Source organism: Aspergillus nidulans, chromosome VII (assembly GCF_000011425.1).
Source record: "Aspergillus nidulans FGSC A4 chromosome VII".
Classification (NCBI taxonomy): Eukaryota; Fungi; Ascomycota; class Eurotiomycetes; order Eurotiales; family Aspergillaceae; genus Aspergillus; species Aspergillus nidulans.
The window spans coordinates 258,411-280,799 of NC_066263.1; the positions used below are offsets into that span (position 1 = coordinate 258,411).

Sequence of the window (22,389 nt, forward strand, 5' to 3'; positions counted from 1 at the left end):
ATGCTCGAGTCAGAGCCGGGGCTTGTCGTCGACCACGGCTGGGTCCTCTACGCCGCCTCCTGGCCGCTATTTGGCATCTGCTTCCTGATCATCTCCCTCCGCCTCTGGGTTCGCGCGCACATGGTCCGCTCCCTTGGCTGGGACGACGCGTTCATGATCCTCGCGTTTCTCTGTGCAGCGATCAACACCATACTCGTCACAATCAGTGTTCAATATGGCACCGGCCGGCACGCCTCTAACCTCACTGAATACCAACAGAGCCAGTCAATAAAATACCAGGTTCTGTCGGCCGGGTTCCATGTCATGAGCACCAACTGGGGCAAGGTTTCTGTGGCATTATTCTTAATACGGATTATCTCAGAGGTCAAGAACCATAAGCTGGGGATGTATGCGCTCATTATCGTCATGACCATAATCAATACCGGTGCCGTCATAACGATCTTCGCCCAATGCCAGCCGACAGCGGCGATCTGGGACCACAGCCTTGCTGGGCCACAGGCTTGCTGGCCCCCAGATACGCAGAAGAAGTATTCTTTCTTTCAGGCTGGTAAGTGGCTCTGTCTAGGTTTGCGCGACCAACTGTCGGGACGCTGACATTCTGCTTTGTTGCATGTGTAGCTGCATCAGCGCTTACCGACCTTATCCTCGCGATATACCCCCTCTTCACAATCAAAGATCTCCAAATGCCAACCAAAGTCAAGCTCGGCTTAGGATTTGTCCTATCGCTCGGCCTCGTGTTAGTTTCACCATCCCCTTCCAGGTTCTGTTCTTGTTCGGGCAACAGTCTTAACAGGTGGATTATAGTGCAATGGTGGCCGCGATCATTAAAGCAACGCACCTTCCCGACATGGCCTCTTACGAAGACTATACCTGGGACACCATAAACCTCACAATCTGGGTCTCACTCGAACAGTATCTCATCATCCTAGCCGCGTGCATCCCAGCCCTGACGCCCCTGTTCAATATCATCGTCCGCCGCGCCTCCAACAGATCGAAATCAAAATCCAAATCAATGCCGAATGATTTGCTTAAGGGTGATAGTGTTACAGTACAAAGCTTATCACGCAAGCATAAACACGGCAGCCGAAGCAGAGGCCGTAGCAGAGACTTCGCACTGACACTCGACTCCAACAGCTCACAGCACCAGCAATACAACCCATTTGCAAGAGTAGGAAGAGAGTACGTCGAGTATCCGCTTACCTGGACGACAACGACGATGCACACTGCGACGGATTTGCACCATCCTGCGGATGGGAGTGACAGTGAAACACCGATTTCAGGGTTTCATGAAGAGCCTGAGATGCCGACGGGGATTCTGCGCACGACGGATTTTCGTCTCGAGGCTGTTTCGAACTCTAGGAATTCCGCTGTGTAAGACGCACCAAGGGTTGCCCTGAGCTATCATGATTATGATAATGAAATGAAATGAATTCTTTTGTTGTCTCAGGTTTTCCAACTAAAAGGTGGCTCATTGTACTGAAACATGCTAGCAGGCGGTGGCAGATTGCTAAACCCATCCTACAGGATAACTAAAGGATAACTAAAACTGCGGGAAAAGGAGCCCTTTTGAACTGGCCGTCGGACTGGCTTGATGCTCTTCAGCCACTCTATAACAGCCCAACCAGGGTGCACGCTAATAAATGATCGGCTGATCGCATAACCAAGAACTATCCTGAATCCGTCTGCATCCGCGATCCGAGCTCAATCAGAGAAACCTGTGCCGAGCTTAAGGGTTGTGTTGTTGGCTGATATCAGCCACACGACCGCGCCAGTTGCAGATGTCAGCCAATTCCCGCGCTCGTGCTGACGAGATCCACGAAATTGACACCATATATAGGGGCCATTAGTCCTGCATTCAGAATTTACAGATTCATTCATCAGTACATTCAACACCAAAGCAACCTTGACCTAGATTCGAGGCAAAATGACCATCTTCCGAAGAGTCGCCCTCATTGGGGTAAGTTCCTCCCAAGACGGCATTAAGACTATACAACTAAACAATTGGTCATATACTAAATCTACGCAGAGAGGCTCTCTCGGGACCGTTCTTCTTGACGAACTTCTCAACTCCAATTTCACTGTGACAGTTCTCACCCGCTCGGCATCCTCAGCATCTTCGCTCCCGCCCGGTGCGGACATCAAGCAAGTCGACTACAGCTCCGCTGAGAGCCTCAAAACCGCGTTGGCCGGCCACGATATCGTTATCTCAACTCTCTCGCCATCTGCAATACCGCTGCAAAAGCAGGTAATAGACGCAGCCATCGCCGTCGGCGTGAAACGGTTCATTCCCGCTGAATACGGCGCTATGACGTCTGACCCAGTTGGGAGGAAGTTACCCTTTCATAAAGATGCCATTGAGATTCATGAATTTCTTAGAGAGACTGTGGCGTCCGGACTCATCGAGTACACGGTTTTTGGGGTTGGAGTGCTTACGGAGTTGCTATTTACCACTACGCTTGTCGTTGATCTTGAGCATAGGGAAGTGAAACTTTTTGACGGCGGTATACATTCTTTCAGTACTAGTCGGCTAGAGACTGTGGCGAGGGCAGTTGTTGCGTCTTTGCATAAACCGGACGAGACGAGAAATCGGGTTATACGGGTGCATGATGCCGTTCTCACTCAGAGACAAGTCCTTGATATGGCGAAAGGCTGGACACCTACATTGGAATGGAGGGAAGTATATGTAGATGCTCAGGCTGAGGTGGACAGGGGTCTGAAACAGCTGGAGAAGGAGTTCAGTCCTGCGCTTGTGCCTGGGGTGTTTGCGGCGGCGTTAATGAGTGGGAGGTATGGGGCCGAGTATAAGGAGGTAGATAATGAGCTCTTGGGGTTGGGATTTATGGATAAGAGGGAGATTAACGATTTTGGAAAGAAATTCACGAAGTAGTAGCAGTGAATTGATGAGGTGGGACCCATGAAACTTCGGTGCGATCAGTAGTACCGTTTGCGATATATACTACAAGCTTTGCCCGTAGTCAAAGCCCTTGTTGGATCATTCGAAAAGACGAACTCGAGAGAATGGTAGTATAATAGTTCCAAACGCGTATATCCGGTGCAAGCCAACTCTGGACTACAAATGATGCTTTGAAACCGGATATCATGATAGGAGCTCACCTCAATGCGCCATCCATGACCTTTCAGTTTCTAATTATGGTCATACATACCACAGCACTCAATGAGTTCATTCACGCTGTCATTACCTCTTCGCGTAGTTTTCTGCGAGGTTCTTCGTGTTTGCTGCTGAAAATAAACAAACACGAGCATGGATTGACCTGAGGCCTTGTTGTGACTTCATCAGCGATCGGTTGACAAGCCTGGTCCTCGTAACACGAGGTAAAAGCTTAATTTGAATGCCATCATTCGTTGTATATCCAGCCTGGATCTTCGCTGCATTGCATAATACACGTTGCAACCAGCTGTAACCAGCTCGTGTTTGTGGGGTCCAGCCTGTTTGATATAGGGCGGCCCCGGCCGATCAAGCACTGAATACGAGAGCCCACCAGCGGGATCGTCGGCTTCTATTCTGGGATACTTATGCACAACATAACTATGAGTTGAAGAGAGCATATTAGCACAAATACGATTTGGAAGTGCCCTTGCAGCTTATCTTTCAGGGATGTAACCTAAGTATGGCACGTTATTCGAACAAGGGTGTGTCCTTATAGGCTGTCCTTGATCTAATCGCGGGCCAGGATCCAAATATAATCATGATCGACAGGGATCGTCGTGAAGATTGGAGTTTCGAGTTTCATCCTTGAGTTTCGGCCGCTCTACGTTGCTTCAGTCTTCGCTTTCGCTAAAAGACTACGAATTCGGAACTCCGAGGCTGAGGATAGATTGACTACCTTCAGGTATAAGAAGGCCCACAAACCCGCGGAATTCACCAGGACCAGACACCAAAAAATACCAAAGCTCACAGATCTCATATCGCCGCAAAGCAAAAGCAAGATGAAGTTCATCTCCGTTCTCGCTCTCCCCGGCCTGGCCTACGCCGCTGTGCAAGGCTTCGATATCTCCCACTATCAGGAAACTGTCGACTACCAGGGTGCCTACGACTCTGGAGCGCGCTTCGTCATGATCAAGGTCTTTTCCCTATTACCCGGGATTTCTAGGTTGTTCATTTGACTAACGAAGCCAGGCTACCGAGGGAACAAGCTACACTGATCCCAAGTTCAGCACGCACTACTCGGGCGCCACGTCCGCAGGTCTAATCCGCGGCGGATACCACTTCGCGCAACCAGGCTCGTCCTCCGGAGCCGACCAGGCATCTTACTTCATCGAGCACGGCGGTGGATGGTCCGGCGACGGACAAACGCTCCCTGGCATGCTGGACCTTGAAGCCGGCTGTTACGGCCTTTCAACTTCGGCCATGTCCTCCTGGATCAAGGATTTCGGCGAGACTTACAAGGCCGCCACGGGCCGGTACCCCATGATCTACACGACTACTAGCTGGTGGCAGGAGTGCACGGGCAATGACAGCGGTTTCGGCGAGTACCCGCTTGTTGTGGCGCGCTGGGGAAGCAGTGTTGGTACTCTGCCAGCGAGCTGGAGTACTCATTCCTTCTGGCAGAATGCTGACACTTATGAGTTTGGCGGGGACTCAGAGGTCTGGAATGGCAGTGAGGACAGCTTGAAGACTTTTGCTTCAAAATGAGGAATTTCTTCAGGTGTGGATACATACTTGTCAAATTAGTTCTAGTATAGCATCGGCAGCACGTCATTCCATACCCCAATTTGGAGTAACGTTACCTGATGCGGGGTTCCAATGCTTATAAAGCTCACTCTCTACTTACTCCTCTCCCACATTGACACAAACGCTATCCTCTTTCTCGCCATCCTTTTTAACCCAGTAGTCGCAATGACCAAATCTAACCTTCTTATCTTCGGCGCCACCGGCGCAATTGGCTCCTACATCACCGCCGCAATCACAGACGCGCGAGACGAATTCGGCCGAATCGGCATCTTCACGAGCCAGAGCACACTCACTAAGAAAACGAAAGAGATCAATGCACTGCGCGAAAAGGCTGTCGATATCCTTGTTGGTGACGTCACGAGCAAGGATGAAGTGCTAAAGGCTTTTGATGGTATCTTGTGATCTACCCGCGATAAACTATGGGTGTCGGGATTGCATAGGCGGATGAGCTGACCGAATACAACTAGGGTTCGACACCGTTGTATCAGCCCTCGGCCGCGGCGTAATAGCACAGCAGGTGCATTTGGTTCAATGGGCCGACGAATCGCCTCAGATAAAACGATTTCTCCCCTCCGAGTATGGCACTGACATTGAGTATTCCCTCGCGTCCGCAAACGAAAAGCCGCACCAGCAGAAGCTCAAAGTACGCGCTGCGATCCGCGAAACGAAGAATTTGGAGTATGCGTTCGTGGTCACGGGCCCGTACGCTGATGTTCCGTTTTATCTTGGAGCTTCCAAGAACCCCCGCGGCGGGAGCTTTGATGTCAAGAATAAGAAGGCTGTTCTGCTTGGGGATGGGAACGGGAGGATCAGCTTGGTTGCTTGCGCTGAGTACGTGTTCCATGCATTCTGGTTGCTACTTACAATGCCTCGAGGTATAGATGGTCAGGCTAACGGTACGTTGACAGTGTCGGTAAATTCGTCGTGCATACCTTAACGCATTGGGACAAAGCACGCGGCCGAGCGCTGAAGCTTAACTCGTTCACGACGACGCCGAATGATATCTTAGCTGAATTCGAAAAGCAGACAGGCAATAAATGGAGCGTCGAGTATACATCCTTGAAACAATTGAAGCAGTACGAGAAGGAAGCGTGGGAGAAGGGTGAGCCTGATGCGACGACCCTAACGCTCAGGCGGATCTGGACAGAGGGAGGAACGCTTTATGAGCGCAGGGATAATGAGGATATTGGAGCGGAGAACACTACCACTTTGGAGGAGGCTGTCAACGGGGCTATTAAGACGCAACTCGGACAGTAATGTAATGGTGACATTGACGAAGATCTATGAGTGTCAGCTCTAATCTATCTATCGTGTCTAATCTCTCTAATATACAGTATATACAGTGACGATATTACTTCCACTTCCAGGTGGAATTTCTATGGATATGATACTCCTTACTTTCAATCGCCTTCTTGATTCCCCAAAGTCCACCAAGCGGCCAGATCGAGCGCACCTTGCGGCTCCAAGACTCGTGACGTTCCTTACGATCCGCCTCCACATCGATCTTGATCTTATCATACACACTCGGAAGAGTGGTGGCGTTATACTTCTCCCGCAGCTCGTCGTACCATTTCCGGTCATACATACTCCAGAACTCGTCTTCTCCGTAATACGTATGGGCGTAGAACCACTTCATCCCACCCAGTTCGCGGAGTCGATGTTCTAGCTCTCGGTTCGCAGTCACGAAAGCCTCCGGGTCTTTCGGGCCGAATCCCCACACGCCGATATTGAGCATTTGATCTTCGGTGAAGCCGGGGCTTTGCACGGATGAGTGAGGGTGGAAGGTTGGCGCTGGACTCTGTTTCAACGGACACAGCCAGAGCGGCCAGATGCCTAGCTTATTGCTGGTATAGTTGATAAATTTCTCGGCGTTTGCATACGGTAGCGCTAGATCCTGAATGACGAAGCGGCTGGATTCCCCACTCGCATGGAGCGCTTTATAGAGCATGCGCGTGTGCAAGAAGTCATCCAGCCACCACCGAGTCACCCGGCTGAACGGGAAATGGAAGTAGTGGAACGCCGCCCGGCCAACCCAAAACCCGCCTCGGTCGTACCGGAACAGATACTCCGCCAGCGGGATATAGTCTGTGACGGGCGAGTTGCCGCGCGTCTTGGCCTTAACATGTAGATAGTACCACGGGTCCCACGCCTTGCTAAATGTCTGAATTTTTGCGCTATCGGGCATCTCATTCGTCATCTCGCCGGCGACGACAACGCCGTGGTCGGGGCCGTATATGATTCCATCAACGTAGTCATTCGCATCGTTCAGCGTCGCGGCGTGGACATTGGTAATAGAGTCCCGCACACTCCGCTGTGGGAGATACGTCGCCTTGACGAACTTCTTCGCCTCCACAAGCTGCAGCTCCATCAGCGTCGTGACACCCAAGCTTCCAACCGCGCCTGCAGCACCACGAAACAAGTCCCGATTCTCGTTCTCGGACACTTTGACAATACTCCCATCCGCCAGCACCATCTCCACATAGTTGATAGTGCGGTCGAAGAACCCATACCGAAAGCTGCTGCTCTCTCCTGCTGTTCCCGCAAAGCCCCCTCCCGCTGTGATACCAGGGAACTCCATGACGACCGGCGGCACGAGCCCGTGTTTCAGCGTTGCCTCGACAAGGCGGTCCATGGGGACATTGGGTTCGACGAGTGCGGTACGTGTGACCGGATCGACGCGGAGGACATTGCGAAGGTCTGAAATGTCGACTTCGTGCTTCCGGCGGATCGGGCGGGTGCTGTTCGTCGAGCCGTGCGCAATGCGAAACGGCTGCTTGCGCTCGTAGAAGCCGCGAATGGCCGAGGCGATACGTGTAACGGCGGTTTTGTGTTGCTCGAGCCCCATTGCTGGCTTGACTGGGGGCCCTGGTCTATTAACTCGCCGGATTTTTGCGGAGTTTCGGCGGAGGACGGAGAAGAGTCATTGGGACCCTAGGACCTAATATCACGTGATAATGTATTTTAGTCATGTGATTTTCCCAAAAAGGAAACGGTGACAAAGGGTATAGCATAGGCCTGGATACGTGACATTTATAGCCCTAATTCTCTGGCCTACCTTCACAGACTGTAGGAATCAACATGCCCACTGCAGCACAGGGGTTTTTTTCTCATTGCAACTGATATTGCCTGATGTATACATATGTAGCTGACGCAAGCAGCCATCATCTAGTGTTAGAGCGAGGCATAGAGAATACCATTTTCAATAGCTTGTAAGAACAACAGCCAAGACAAGGTAGTATATAGATATGAAATGGCCGTCAAACGAGCGAGTCTCGGACTCTTAAAAGACGGAGGATGTATGTGCTCCTACAACTTAAAGACTTCATTCCCAGTAAAGTAACCAGAAACTATAAATGCGTACGAGGGTGATGATATAGAGGAGGATTGGAGAGCATGTCAGCACGCATTGCTACTTTGCACAAGGTGAAATATCTGCTATTAGCGCTGGAGAACCCCATGTATCCAGAGCGGCTGTGGTGCAAAGTAGCTTTTCAAACCCTGTATTTCCTCTCAACTGGAGACTCGATGCATTCCAGCAACATTAGTCCTGATTTGCAGATTTGCGGAATGATGGTTGTGCTGGCATGGCGAGTAACGAGGAAAGTGTTGATTAGAGCTTAATATCAATGTGGTAGATCTCGGAACACTGTACCCTGCCTTGTTGGTACGAGATAGTCCACGGCAAATGTACGAGGTCCTGCAGAAGTTCTTATGCAGGATTGAAGGGAAACCTTGAAGAAGTGTTGCATTCTTGGCAGTTGCGCCCATGTTCCCCCACGCAGTCTATCATTAAACTTCTCTGTGCACCCTTATTGGCACTGCCACTGCCCAAGCGCCAGGTCAGGTTGGTAAGGCTCAGTCAGTGGAGTCGCCAATCTGAACAGCAACAGACCGGCTTCCTAAGTGTATTTTTTTTTTCTTCTCTTTAATAATAGATCGAGCGCTCCGCCCTCAGTTTCGTCCGCAACCCGTCCAAGTTCCCAAGTTTCCCTTCACTGATCTACATCAAAAGGGTTTTAAGTCGACACAATTACCTAAAATTCAAAGGTTAACCACAATTAGTGCCGCAGCAACAACAGTATCGCTGACCAGCATCTTCACTCCACCCCCTGCCTGCTTAAGTAGCTGGATCTACGAAGCTTCGGACTACAGCAGCGTTGAGAGCGTCATCCTCGTCCAAAATACCATTAATCCCAGCGAGGTTGTTTTTTTTTTTTTTTCGGCTGGCTTTAATCACGCCGAACGCGACAACGATGATGTTATCTTCAGCCTCGGGGCGTGCCTAGATGGGTATACGACAAACGCCCAAGCGACTACTGTGGAAGCGACGGTGACGGCCAGTTGTTATTTAAGGTGCGCAGAACTGTTCTCAAGATCCTAATATTTTGACATCCCAGTACTGACGGGTGGTGTGTATGTACACAGTGGCTACTCCTACCGCTCGAACTACGGCAAGCCCGAGCAAGGCTGCGTCAGTACGACACGGGCATTACACATGTGGCTGCAAGGGCTGGAGGTCTAGGTACAACGGTTGACTGCACAACTAGCACGACGGTATTGGGCACGTTGGAGATGTGGGCCCAGCCGATTAGGATCATGTACCAGGAGCGCGATTTGAGCCTCCAAACTACGCCTTCTTTTGCTTCCTCTCCCTTAAGTCCAACCCCAGATACCGCATCCGAGCCAACTACCTGACAACAACGGTACATTCCCGTTATCATAAGAGCTCTCCGGTGGTACAATAGCAGGCATTGTGGTTGGGTTGATTGCTGGGATGCTGATACTGCTTGGGGCTTGCTTTTCTACTGTGGCGTAGGCGGAAAGGAAAGGTACTGAAAAACATCCATCAGGCCAATCTGCAAAGAGGTGAATTGCCGAAGGCATCTAACGTGAAAGCGGTTGAATCAATCTTTGAGATCGGACCTGGGCGGACAAGGTCCGAGCTCGACGCGGGTGCTGGACGGGTCAAGGTAGGGCGGCGGAATTGGAGTAACAATGACCTATCTTGATTTCACATCGGCAGGAAAATAGGAATATTTGCCAAATGTACTGAAGAGCTAGTAGTAACAATTGTATATATGTCACATATATACCATCAATCTTACCTAGGCACGCTACGGGCGAAGAACTGCGGCACAGTCTTGAAGCCATATCAGAGTCAAATACGTTATAGAACGCAGAAGGCTAGAATGTAAGTAGACAACATATTCAATATCGTCAATTCGTTAACAGGCCATATCTTGAGCAGGAACTTGGAAATCAGGCCTAGGACTTACCCTACTCAGAGTTGTAGTGCAATCTCTGGCGTAATCTAGCCCTGGCACCGGGCACCCTGAGCGAACCCCAGTCTGATTTGCTTCCATGTGTTCAGGAGCAGGACGATATAACTACTACGAAGCAACCTGCGTAGGTCCAGGCTTAATGGGTTTAGAGACAAGTTTCATACGTAGGTGCCAAGTGCTCAACGAGGAAGATAGGCGCTACTTCATGGCCGGATTGTCGGGGAGCACTGGCACAGTTGTCACATTTCTGTCGTTAGGTCAAGGAAAAATAAAAGACTATCAAGTGACCCCTGCAAAATTATGCTTTAAGAGACTCCCTCCGCTGTATCGAGCCTTCTTCGCTTCCCAAAACCCCATCATCTGAACCCCCAGGGATAATCCGGTCATTCGCCAGATCCGCCCTAAGCCTCCCGCCCTCATCAATCCGGTTGGGCGGTATGAAAACATCATAGTACCTCGGCATCACCAACCCGAGCAGAATAATGAGAAGAAGAATATGCGCAAGGATGAATCCCGTGATCATGAGCGGGTCGTAGCGCAGGGTGTGGAACTCAGGGTACGCGAAACTGAAGATGATCGCGAGCACAGGCGCGCATACGTAGCGGAGCAGGACGGGCCACACAGAGGGGATCTTCCAATTCTTTTCCCCACCGATGATGGCATTCAAATCGCGGCGAATTTGGTTGCCCTAAACGCACTATTAGTAGGTAGTAAGGTAGGGTGAGTGACAAGACCAACCGAGTATGCAGCAAGATACCAGAACCGACTGAGTAATGAGTTTCTCCCCCAGAAGCTCGGGGCCGGTTGAATCGGTGTTTTAGCAAGGAGAGCCGAAAGGATCGAGAAGACGACGTAGACCCCGAATCCGGCGCCTGCGCCAATTCCGGGGTTCTCGGTACCATGCGCCACAGACACTCCAATAACCTGTCCACCGAAGTAGGCAAAGTTGTACGTGATGAATGCTGGAAGACCAGTCTGGTCCACAACGTCCTGCCAGCGGTAGACAGTGCTTGCGCTAACAACCTCAGACCAGACAACGAAGATCAAACAGATATTGTTAATCCAACGATCGATTCCGTCAAGAAGATAAAATCCGAATTCCGTGCAGTAGGGAAGACACATGAGGAACGAGATAAGTGTCAGAACCGTCACAATGATGGGCCTTGAGACCTTAAGCCCGCTATCAACGACAAGTGTAGCCACGGCATCAAGCATGACGAATGCAGAACTAAACCCTAACACAACGAGGGTGAAGAACAGCAAGATAGCCCAGAAGTTCGACCCAGGCATATGCAGAACCGCCTCAGGAAGCGTCAAGAAACCTACCACAAATGCACCGAGTCGCACACCATCCTCCGGCCAGCGGTGTAGGTATCCAACCACACCGAAAACCGCAAATGCGGCAAAATTCTCAAAGAGCACGTTACTCCCACATATAAGCAGTGCGTCCATAACCGCGTTGCTGTGTTTCGCGTTGTAGGACGCATAAGAGGTGAAATAGCCGAATCCGATACCCGTCGAGAAGAAAACCTGGCCCACGGCTGTTTGCCAGACGGTTCCCGAGGCGAGTTGTCCGCCGCGCCAGGTTGCCCAGAGTAACTTGACGCCCTCAGACGCGTTTTCAAGGGATAGAGAGCGGCCAACGAAGATGATTGTCGTGACGATGGGGAGGCCCATTGTCCAGTAGACGACTCGGCCGGTTAGGCCCACGCCTCGAAAAATGGACACCCAGATGAGAAACCAGATGAAGGCACTCCAGCCAACTGTTTCCCCCAAAAGCCGGACGCCGGGGTACTCCGTGTACGAAAGAACGTGTTTGCCGTCCGTACTCAACTCCCCGCCCACAGGATCAACATTGTGGATTACATCGCCCATGTAAAACTCCTCGATTCGGCCCTCCCAAGGAAGTGGAGACCGAAAACTATTCCGGAAGTAATTCATAATCCAGGCCAGATTCACCGTGAAATACTGCGTGACGATGAAGCTCACCAGAATAGGTCCAATGCCCACACCTTTAAGACGGCGATTGATATTGTTGAATGCGATCACTGTTCCGCCGCGGTAGGCCTGACCAATGCTGATCTCGAGGATAAGCGCGGGGATGGCAACGAAGAAGATCGCTAAGAAGTACGGTATAAACCACTGCAGCCCGTAGTTGTTGTATACGACTGACGGGTACCGGATCAAGTTTCCCTGTCCTGCGCATCCGCCCATCGCAGCGAGAAGGAAGGCTGCGCGGGAGGGCCATTGGTCCCGTCCATCCTCAGATTGTTTTGGGGGTGGAGCGAGCCAGGCTACGGCTCTCTTTAGATACTGAGCCAACACCATCGTGCTCTGCGAAAATTGTCGAATGTTAAGATATCGAGCACATGGGTAGACGACGAGGTATTGACAAAAAGAAACTCCAGGAAAAGAAAAAAATGCAACGCAAGCAACTGCAATAACGTCACCCCAGATCGACTTGGCGAGCAGGCAGACCCCGGTTAAATACGATAATGGCGCCAAGGACTGGGGTTGCCTCGTGGAGCGCCGATTGCATGATGGTGGCCTGTCACAATCTTGCTTAGGCCAGCCAAGGTGGGGGTACCAGCTTAGGGTTGGCTCGGCGGCCCCAAACCGGCGAGAGTGAGATTTCAGCACTCGAGTGAAAACTCTGCAGTGGAGGACCCAGGGGCCAAGTTCAGTTCATTGGCCTTGTGTATCCTGTGCCTATCCATCTTGAGCTAGTGCTATTTTTCAATTTTCATAATGTTTTGGCGCGTAGCTGTATCGCACTGCGTAGAGTAAGTGGATGTTTGAGAAATCGGGGACGCCGTGCCAAGATTCCGCCCAGACGTGCCAAGGAGCCAAGCAGTCACGCAAGGGGAGCTTGAGAAGGTGCTATCGATGTCGAGGAGGATTCAGAATGGCTGAGGGGCAGCGTTTCAGATCATGCAGACAGTCGCATGGGACGCTTCCGCTATACTGGGTCGATTTTCTTCAGTTCTAGGCTTTCGTAGTTTGTGCTGGGACCTGTTAGAACCTTCCACTTGTGAGGATATCACAGAGTTGCATTGCGCCATACCGGTCCGTAAATCCCAGGGCCAGGAGAACTGCTTTGTAAGGCCCGCACGCGGCACAAGAGATCGATACCATGGCGCTTCATAGGTGCCATGCCATTGTTCGCATTTCTCGATCCCACTCTGTCTGTGCGCCATGAAGTAAAACAACTATAGCAGCCCCATGAGGATGGCAATCGCCTCGTATTCCAGTTGACGTGGCTTGATCACGCGAGATAAAGACAAGGTAATGAGTTTGCGCTCGTCTTATGGTCGTGGTAGGGTTAGATAAGCTGACTGATCCCAGTGCGTGATACGCTTGCGGCAGCGCTCGAAGAACGGCGGGGAGATCTGAATACGGCTTACGATACCGCTATGCATTCGGTCCCGAGGGATAAACTGCTGACGATGCCGTAGTATCACCACATGTGCGCAGGGTCATTGCTTGAACGTCAGAAATTTCCCGCAGGGAGATTTATCACTATTTCCTGAAAGGCATCTCAATCTGCTCTCAGCCGCAACGCAAGAAGGTAAAATCAATGATACTTGAAGCTGTAAGATAAACTGAAGCTCTATCATCGAGCAATGAGGCAGCCTGTGTTCTACGAAATAACCCTGGCGCCAAACCCCGTAGTGAGCCCAGCAGATTACAAGAGTACTGTTATATAAGTGCCCTAGATTCAGCAGTAGTACAAAATCACTAGTAAGTAGCTAGGTAATTCTTGATGGTGACCCTGCCAGAGTAGGCGCGTCTACAGCTCAGCATAAGCCTCAGCCTCAACTCCAGCCTTGCTTATCCCTGCCGGGTTTCGGAGACCGAAGCGCAGTCTAGAATCGGCCGAAATGAACATATTACCCAGGCATGCCATAGCAACGAGGGGTATGTTCTTATCTCTCTTCTAGTCCTGTAGAGCACATACCACAAGCCCGTGGAATGTAGTACAAGGCCACGTGTATTTTGACTCTCTGAAAATATCATCGAGACGGGAGCTTCCCGCTGAAACTGAATCTCTTTTCTAGAACAAATATTCAGTGCCTCGTCGCCGATCCCTAGTGGTCTTCTCCCGCAACTAAAGTTACCGGAGGGGAGGAACAATGCCAAAAATTCTCTGCCTACACGGGCACGGCACGAGTGCCCACATATTCAAGTCTCAGACTGGTACCTCCCTTTCGCCTCTTCCATCTACTGCAACCCCTTTAGTCGAGCACAGTTCATAATAATTCTCCTATACAGCACTAATCCTCCTCATCGCACAGCATCCTTCCGGAGAACCCTCCCCCACTCGTACGTTTTCGACTTCATCTCCGGCCCCTTCCCCTCCTCTCCGGCGCCAGGGATTAAAGCCATTTACCCCGACTCGCCAACCTACACCTGGTTCCGGGAACCAACGCCTGCTGGTTTACGCGCTGCACACAGATATGTGGCTGAATATATCCAGAAGCATGGGCCGTACGATGCAGTCATGGGGTTCTCGCAGGGATGTTCATTGATCGCATCAATGGCATTGTATCACTCTTATGACAGATTGAGCGAGCAGGGGCAAAATGGTATACGCGGAGACCTGCCATTTAAAGCAGCGATTTTCATTTGCGGCGGTATCCCCCTTTACGCGCTTCAAGATATGGGCATACCTGTTTCCGAAGAGGCAGAGACTATAAGCAAAATCACAGGCCAACTTCTCAACACCACCGCAACGAAACTCTCGACCTTTGCATCCAACACATCGCTTATAAAGCGTGGCGTGGGACTCTGGGATAACAACGTTACCTCCAACACTCTCGTTCACGATCCATCTGTCCGGCCCCCCCGTAATGACCTCTTCGGGCTTGATTTCACATCTTTCCCTTCCTGGGCAAAAATAGATATCCCGACAGTGCATGTTTACGGCGGTAAGGATCCACGGTGGCCAGCAGGGATCCAGTTAGCGGAGTTTTGTGCTGACAGGGTGGAGTTTGATCATGAAGGCGGGCATGATATTCCGCGGGGGTCAGTGGTCTCAGAGAGAATTGGAGGTATGATTCAGGATCTATTGAGAAGGGTCTAGCTACCTACAGCAGTAAATTTTAGTTGAGTTAGGGCTGTGATAGAGGTTAAGTGTTCCGGAGTACCGGTTCAGGACTCGTGATGTCATTTGACGGGTAGATCAATCGATCTGGTAGATCGTCATGATGACAGAAATAGGAGCATGAATTTCAGTCCGATGTAGCACACAGTTCAAGATCATTCCGGGTGCGCAATAATCAATTGAACGAATCTAAAATGCCCCAGAACGCAAAAAATTACACAGACCCTGAGCTCCGCGAACAGGTCAAGAATGAAGTCCAGCAAGGAGACAAAGGCGGGAAACCAGGTCAATGGTCTGCGCGAAAGGTACTTTGTTACGCATTTCAAACTTTCTTTTCTTATTCCAATTTAATCGTAGTTGACAGGCCCAAATGACCGCCTCTGAATACAAAGCACGCGGCGGGGACTACACGACCTCCAAAGACGAGAAGAAGTCTGAGCAGAAACATCTCGATAAATGGACCAACGAAGAATGGCAAACGAAAGAGGGCTCTGGCACAGCGAAGCAGGATGACGGGACGCGGAAGAGGTATTTGCCGAAGAAGGCGTGGGAAGAGCTAGATGAAAGGGAGAAAAAGGCGACGGAACAGAAAAAGCTGGAAGGGTCAAAGGCAGGAAAGCAGTTTGTAGCGAATACTGGAGAGGCGAAGAGGAAGAGGGGAGAGGTAAGCAGGGAAGGAGAGAAGAAAGGGAGCAGGAACGGGGGTAAGGATAAGAAAGGGGGTCAGGTAGATAGGAAGAAAGAGAAAGAAGGGAAGATGAAGCAGGAGCCGGAGGAGAATGGGGAGAATGGGGAGAATGAGGAAGAAGAGGTTGAGAATACGGAGAACGACGAAGATTATGAGAGAGATGGGGAAGACTTAGATGGCGAGAATGAAGAGAGCGGAGACAACAGCGGTAGTGAAGACGAGGACGAGGAACAGAATCAGCAGGCCGATGAAAAGGAGACTGAGACGGATACTCCAGAAGGCGAGCAACCAGAGAAAAAGAGACAGAAGCAGGACTAGTATAGAGGCTGCGATTGGTAATCTTCGCCAATACTGGATTATACTTACGCTTGATACACGACTGTTCGAGTATGTTAGGTTATTAATCTCACTGCTGACGTACGAAAGCCTTAGCACAAGCAGCAGCAGTGGCAACAGCTTGTTCTCATGGCTATCAGCCCAATTGCATACTATTTATGAGCACACACTGGATGGCATCTAGATCTCTGGCCTCTTCCTTATCGAGCCCAACGACATTATTCTCCTTAATGGCTGTGGATGGATGGCCACACGACACTGTTCCGAGGCAAATGAGACCAATATGCATCTTTGGGTTATTCTGCTTGTTTCAACAACGAAGCATCAATAGTGGCATACTATCGCAGCCAAGGTCTTCTCAGATATCCAGAAGAGACTTGCGAATACATGGAATGCTTACTCCATTTTGGCGCGTAGACCGCAGTCTCGTGAAAGCTGATGTTTATCCCGGTAGCTGGGTGTATACAATTAGCATATCTGCGCAATTTAGTGCACGCCGAGGTGAGCTGAATGCCGGTACACGCCAGTTTGTCCCTCAGGGAAATAAGCGGGCTAGGGAGGATGGCGCTGATAATGCAAATGTGGGCGGCAATGCCGATGGGAAGAGGATGCGCGGTGGTGGTCATACACCGGGATCTTGAGGAGTATTATGCTGGCTCGTCTATAATGATCAATCCCCGGTAACCTGGTTTTCAAGCCTGACTCGGTGCACGCGTGTTTCCGATTTTGTTAGACGAGGCGAGATTTGCTGATTAGGACAGCTGAGTCAATGCTGGACATTTACTTTCCGTCTAAAGTCGCCATAAAACTCCTAGGTCATACAGCCCCACTCCGCGGTTGGTAAGCACATCCTCATGGACTACTTTTTCCTGAATAGGCTCTGCCCGCTGACTCTAATAAAAAGCGCGAGATTTACGTTCGAAGCTGCTGTGAGCTTCCAGCCAGCAAACACTGAAAACGCCTCGCAGACACTCTTCGGGTTGCGAGATCTAGAGGACTATACGCCAGCAAACTAACAGGAGGCATGAATCATGTCATGTTGATGCAAAATCTGTATGCATTTTATCCAACGATAGGCAGATGGCCCGGAGAGGTAGATGATCAATGCATAGGAGGATTGCAAGATAGACACGACCAACGATCAGGCTGCTGAGATAGCCAGCGCCAGTTTTTAGAACTGTACAGTTTAGGCTACCAACGGAGAGGAAATCGACTTGTCGTGAGATAAACCTGCTGCTCTATATTACTGTGCACCGAACCTGAGTTGCCCCATGTCGACGCCAGCAATGATTTAAGCAGGAGATATGGCATCGGCTCAGATAAGCCGATATACGGCGATATTGAAGATGCCTGGAATCCTACTCTGGGAACACCATCCTGCATCCTCAGCTCAGAGTACTGGTATAGCGTCACTTGAGGTTGCAGGCCGACTACGACGGAGGACTTGGATTAGGAAAGGTGAATTTCAGACAGACTGTCAACAGCTAGAAAATTTGTCCCAATTTGCAGAGCTGACTTGGTAGATTTGTCGGGAATACGTGGGGGTCTGTAAAAAAAAAAAAATAAATAATAGTTTCAGAAGGCTAACATGTATCTAGGAGGGCTAGGGGGTGTGATGCAGTTCTAGTTGGGAATCCAGCAAGATATGATTGCTGCCGTGCGAACGACCGGCGCGAAAATTGTCTCTACTCCGTTGAGTCCCTTATCATCAGCAATTAGAGGGTACAGACTGAAATCTCTGGAACGCCTTGGAGTAGCACCAGTTTCCTACCATTGCAGGATGTTCCGATATTTGTTTTATGTCTTGTGCAAGCCGGATGCGGAGAATGTGTATAGACTCTCCCGCTATGGACTGACCAGTAGCCGATGTGTTTAGCTTAGGCGCACAACGTCCTCTGCGACTTTCTCAGAAAATACTAACACAGAGTTACTCAAACTAATAATCAAAAGATGGAACTAGCTGGACTATATCCAAGTAAAGAGGCGCTTTATGCTATGTCTAGTGAGCAATGCGCCGAGCTAGACGCAATTGCCTTGCTGCCCGACGATAACTCTTGAGAAACACCGCGATATTTAGCAATTCATACTACCTGAGATATAGAGACCGAATTCTCTCGTTCGCCTTGGGTTGTTACACCGATTGCCATCTGCCCACTCATGTACCATACATTATATAATCCACTTCATAATCCAGTGAACTCCTACAAGGCGAACAGCTACAGGGCAGACAGGCCACCGGCCCTTGAGATCTTAAAGCCCCCCGGAACTCTCTTCTGGAATACCCCGTCCGGATCATACTTACCCGCAACCTCCTTCATATGCCTCACATTCTCCTCACCATAGCTCCCCAGCGCATCTTGCTCCTTATCACAGTAGTTTAGATATCGGAAACCTACATCCCCCTTCACACTCCTCGCATACGTCTCAATCTTCTCAATGGCACTCTTCAGAGTCGGGCCGGCAACATTCGCATTCAGCTCGGGCGTGTCAACCTCAACCGCCCAGACCAGAAGGACGCAATCAACCTTCATTTGATCGAGACCCATCATATTTCCACCACGGGCTGTGGAGTGTGCACCGAATGAGACAGGGAGAGGCTGAAGGACAATCTGAGTGTAGAAGTTTGAGTATGGGACCTGGTTCTTGAGAGCTGAGACTAGTGATTCGAAGACAGAGGCGCTTTTTAGGATGATCTGTGGGTCGGCTTTAAATGTTGTAGTGTACCATGTATCACTAATTTTGTTAGCAATAGCTCACTTTGTTAGAGATGGTAAATAAACTTACTACTTCCCCGAAGGGACAACAAACGAAGTCAGCTTCGTCGCAACTGACACAGTCGTATCGACCCTATTCATCTGTTCCGGAATGCCCAGGAACTTTTCCAATGTTCTCGCTTCCTTCACGCCTTCAAGATTCATCATATTCACCATAACAAAGTGCTCTTCCGTCTTCGGTAGATACGTCCACATCGCCAATATATGATCATCGGGGTAAGCGGCAAGGTTCTTCGTCAGATCCACGATGGCCTCTGAAAGCTGCAACGTCGCCTTTTTTGGATACGTTATCGTACAATCCCAGACATCTACGGCTGAGAAAGTCGTCATATCGAAGCGCGTGACGACACCGAAGTTATTCCCGCCACCTTTGAGGGCACGGAAAAGGTCTGGATTCGTGGTGGAATTGGCATTAGAGATAGAGCCGTCGGCGAGAACGAGTTCATAATTGACGACCTGGTCTTTTGCATCCGCATCGAAATTAATAGCTGCCTTAAAGGAATGGGACAGATGGCTGATACATACCGCACGCAAATCCGTTACGGCATGTATAAAATGTCTTTCCCCCGCCTGTTAGTAAACCGCCTATACCGACTTTTCCTTCGCGGCCACCAGCGACCATGCGCCCCTCTGTATTAATAAGCCGTTGTATGATCTGTAGGGATAGGGTGAGGGACGAACGTACGCTTCTCCAGTTCTTGATAAGACTTCGCCCACGTACCGCCTGGTTGTATCGACGCAATTCCCGTTTCCGGATCGTACGTCGTGCTGTTCATGAGACCCAGGTCGATGGTGATCCCATTGACAATATTGTTTGCGCCGGGCCATTGCATGTGTCCGCCACTAAAACAAGCTCTTAGCACACACTCGATGAGGCGTAGGTGAGTGATGTTGGCATGAAACCCACCTTCGGATGGCAAACTTCACATCTGGCGTCGCAACTATAGCTTTGACAGCCTTGGAGACCTCTTCTGTGTTTCGCGGTCGGACGATTGCCCATGGTTTTAATTGCGCCGTTAGTGACCAGTATGACTCGACACGGGCGCTGTATACATCGCTGCTGGGAAGGTAGAGGATATCGCTTAGGCCCGCCGCATGGAGGTTTGCAAGGGCTTTCTCTCTGGTATCCATTGCTCTAACTTCTATTGCGATGATAATGAAAGGGCACTAATAGATAAAACAAGACCCATTTATATAGAGCGATCGTCAGGCGTCCCAACTCCATTTATCAGCCTTCCCCGCATAAGACTGAACTATGCATATTATTTGTCATCGCGTAAGTGCCATACGTACTTCATGCATTGTTTTTGACAGCACCTGAAGATGGAAGGCTTTTCGCACTTTCCAGGACTACCTAGCAGTATATTATCATCGATTTCTGGGAAATTAGGTCAGATAACATGAATTGAGGTACTGGTTAGGAACATTTACTACATACAGGAATATCCACTACTTTGAAGCTCTTTAGAACAGTCAAGTTCTCCATAGGTAATGTTGGAAACTTTAGGAGTACACTTAAGTAATCCAGCTGTCACCCGCCGCTGGTCTAGGATAGCTGCATAGAAATCACACGCCGTTTGGTGATTAGGGTTTTCAACGACTATAGTGCCTTTCCGTGCAAGTACATCGCAAAAAAAGCCTATGCCATTAGTGGCCATATTCCGCTTTTTCCCGAAGCATGCAGGTTTTCACACTAATTAATCTAATCCGCAAAATATTTGCAGGGTCTCAGCTATCTCACTACAGCAACCCTTGGGTTGGGTAGGGGGCATTGGCCGAAATAGACGAGCTAACGTCAAAAAACGTAACCACGAATACCTTGGTGAGCTAGCTAAGACTAGTGTTCTACTACGTAGATCCATTGACTTTCGGCCCCTGATATAGTGTTGTTGTCGGTGAAACCCCTCCATTGACATCCGAGTCTCTGTCTTTGTTCATGTGCCACGCAGGGATCGGCTGGCATACGTAGCGTCGAGGACTGCCATATTGATTGGTCGCAAGCAAGTCAGCCAAATGAACATTAATGACTTTCTGTTTTAGTCCTCTCTTAGCGTTAATCACCTGCATGATATCGCGGCTCAGCCGCATCTTAGGGTCCATCATTAAGTCTACTCTCGATGTTCACAACTGACCCATCCAGGGCCTAGACAGGGCCACTGGTTCGGACTCCGCGCAGCCCGTGTAGGTCAACACGATTCTGAGACATTGATAACTGTGCCATCCCCTTGTGGACCCCGATTATTAGGTAGTGAGCCAAGCTTTTTCTACTTTTAACTCTGCTGCCTGGCTCGACTGGCATTTCACCGGCTCATATATACCGTGTCTTGTCCTCAGAGCGGACGCTCTTGATTTGACGTGCTCTCATTTGCCGAGTAACAGATGGCTCCAGCTGCTGCCAAAGCTGAGAGACTGCCCAGGCCAGCAACGGACTATGAACGCTGGCTTGGGGATGATGAACAGCACCTTGACTCAGTGCGTCAATACGACCTTGATCAAGGGCAAAAAGATTACACCAATGATGGAGTGATTACCGTCGCTGAAGATTCAAGCCCGCCTGAGATCGTGTAAGTCTACATAGACCGTGTCCCCTCGCTCGCTGGATGCTAGGACATTGACATTCACAACTGGCAGGGACAGCGACGACCTTGGGTCTTCTCCTCTATCCTCTGACGAGTCTTCCCAGCCGAGGCATCACTACACCCGCCCAACTGTCCCCGATATCGTTGCATTATACGCAGCGATAATAATAGCTGTCCTCCTCGTCCTAAAACTTCATGGATCACTCAGAAGACCACAATGGCGGAGATCAGAGGAAAAGAAGAGACAGGGGTCCCCACTCGGAAGGGATACAAATGACTGAAGTTCATCTTGTCATATTGAAAGGAGCATCAAAAGCGATCCCAGATCTTCACAAAAGGGGTATAAAAATATTGGAGCAGCTGGGAATCGAACCCAGGACCTCTCCCATGCTAAGGGAACATTATACCACTAAACCACAGCCCCATTAATGGTAACACGTGACTTGTCTTAAGCTTATATTCAGAGGTCTTTTCAAGCCAACATAAATACGGACATAACTAAAAAAGTGGGAAAAAATGGAGCAGCTGGGAATCGAACCCAGGACCTCTCCCATGCTAAGGGAACATTATACCACTAAACCACAGCCCCTTTCGATGCTTATACTTTGAAAATTATGTGTATATATTCCAAACAAAAGCCCAGTCTAATCCGGTCGATGATCAGGCTGATCTTTTTTCTCCCTCAATTCTACACCCTGTACTTGAGAAACTAGATATGCTATACTATTTGCTGGTTTGAAAATGTCTTTGCACAGCCTTGTATTTCTGGTCGCTGCCAGTACCTAATCCAGAGGTCAGTCGAATATGGAAACTGGGAAACCTTCTTCCATCTTGTTGCATAAAATATATTTCGGATGACTCCGTGGAAAACACAGGACCATAGAGAACAACCCACTACGTCCATATGGCGTACAAGGACCGGTATATGGTCAT

The 22,389-nt window shown here is 49.9% G+C and overlaps 10 protein-coding genes across 10 annotated transcripts, besides 1 other annotated feature; 7 read left to right on the forward strand and 3 right to left on the reverse strand.

The window, feature by feature from the left end:
* ANIA_08971 (uncharacterized protein) lies at positions 1-1,533 on the forward strand (the record flags this gene model as incomplete). Its single annotated transcript, XM_677148.1, has 4 exons — positions 1-547; positions 619-736; positions 805-1,371; positions 1,494-1,533. 4 exons carry the CDS (start codon positions 1-3, stop codon positions 1,531-1,533), a joined length of 1,272 nt encoding a protein of 423 aa, XP_682240.1.
* Positions 1-22,389: part of a sequence feature (contig 1.167 728..41972(-1)) that runs on past both edges of the window.
* Positions 1,925-2,887, forward strand: ANIA_08970 (uncharacterized protein; the record flags this gene model as incomplete). The annotated part of the gene is made up of 2 exons (XM_677147.1): positions 1,925-1,957; positions 2,027-2,887. The coding sequence occupies 2 exons, from the start codon at positions 1,925-1,927 to the stop codon at positions 2,885-2,887; spliced, it is 894 nt and encodes a 297-aa protein (XP_682239.1).
* Positions 3,915-4,786, forward strand: ANIA_08969 (lysozyme). Its single transcript, XM_677146.2, has 2 exons — positions 3,915-4,083; positions 4,139-4,786. The coding sequence occupies exons 1-2, from the start codon at positions 3,949-3,951 to the stop codon at positions 4,652-4,654; spliced, it is 651 nt and encodes a 216-aa protein (XP_682238.1). The 5' UTR covers positions 3,915-3,948; the 3' UTR covers positions 4,655-4,786.
* On the forward strand, positions 4,859-5,950 carry ANIA_08968 (uncharacterized protein; the record flags this gene model as incomplete). The annotated part of the gene is made up of 3 exons (XM_050612704.1): positions 4,859-5,084; positions 5,161-5,524; positions 5,602-5,950. 3 exons carry the CDS (start codon positions 4,859-4,861, stop codon positions 5,948-5,950), a joined length of 939 nt encoding a protein of 312 aa, XP_050468593.1.
* ANIA_08967 (FAD-binding oxidoreductase) lies at positions 6,045-7,564 on the reverse strand (the record flags this gene model as incomplete). Its single annotated transcript, XM_677144.2, has 1 exon — positions 6,045-7,564. The coding sequence occupies exon 1, from the start codon at positions 7,536-7,538 to the stop codon at positions 6,045-6,047; it is 1,494 nt and encodes a 497-aa protein (XP_682236.1). The 5' UTR covers positions 7,539-7,564.
* On the reverse strand, positions 10,121-12,421 carry ANIA_08966 (sodium:neurotransmitter symporter family protein; the record flags this gene model as incomplete). Its single annotated transcript, XM_677143.2, has 3 exons — positions 10,714-12,421; positions 10,328-10,663; positions 10,121-10,222 (listed from the first exon to the last, which is right to left on the reverse strand). Exons 1-3 carry the CDS (start codon positions 12,301-12,303, stop codon positions 10,121-10,123), a joined length of 2,028 nt encoding a protein of 675 aa, XP_682235.2. The 5' UTR covers positions 12,304-12,421.
* On the forward strand, positions 13,857-15,104 carry ANIA_11156 (uncharacterized protein; the record flags this gene model as incomplete). The annotated part of the gene is made up of 2 exons (XM_677142.2): positions 13,857-13,893; positions 14,034-15,104. The coding sequence occupies 2 exons, from the start codon at positions 13,857-13,859 to the stop codon at positions 15,056-15,058; spliced, it is 1,062 nt and encodes a 353-aa protein (XP_682234.2). The 3' UTR covers positions 15,059-15,104.
* ANIA_11157 (uncharacterized protein) lies at positions 15,274-16,085 on the forward strand (the record flags this gene model as incomplete). Its single annotated transcript, XM_050612705.1, has 2 exons — positions 15,274-15,384; positions 15,444-16,085. 2 exons carry the CDS (start codon positions 15,274-15,276, stop codon positions 16,083-16,085), a joined length of 753 nt encoding a protein of 250 aa, XP_050468594.1.
* ANIA_08964 (uncharacterized protein) lies at positions 17,976-20,008 on the reverse strand (the record flags this gene model as incomplete). Its single annotated transcript, XM_677141.1, has 6 exons — positions 17,976-18,019; positions 18,406-18,836; positions 18,888-19,338; positions 19,403-19,507; positions 19,563-19,720; positions 19,785-20,008. The coding sequence occupies 6 exons, from the start codon at positions 20,006-20,008 to the stop codon at positions 17,976-17,978; spliced, it is 1,413 nt and encodes a 470-aa protein (XP_682233.1).
* Positions 21,257-21,737, forward strand: ANIA_08963 (uncharacterized protein; the record flags this gene model as incomplete). The annotated part of the gene is made up of 2 exons (XM_677140.1): positions 21,257-21,441; positions 21,509-21,737. 2 exons carry the CDS (start codon positions 21,257-21,259, stop codon positions 21,735-21,737), a joined length of 414 nt encoding a protein of 137 aa, XP_682232.1.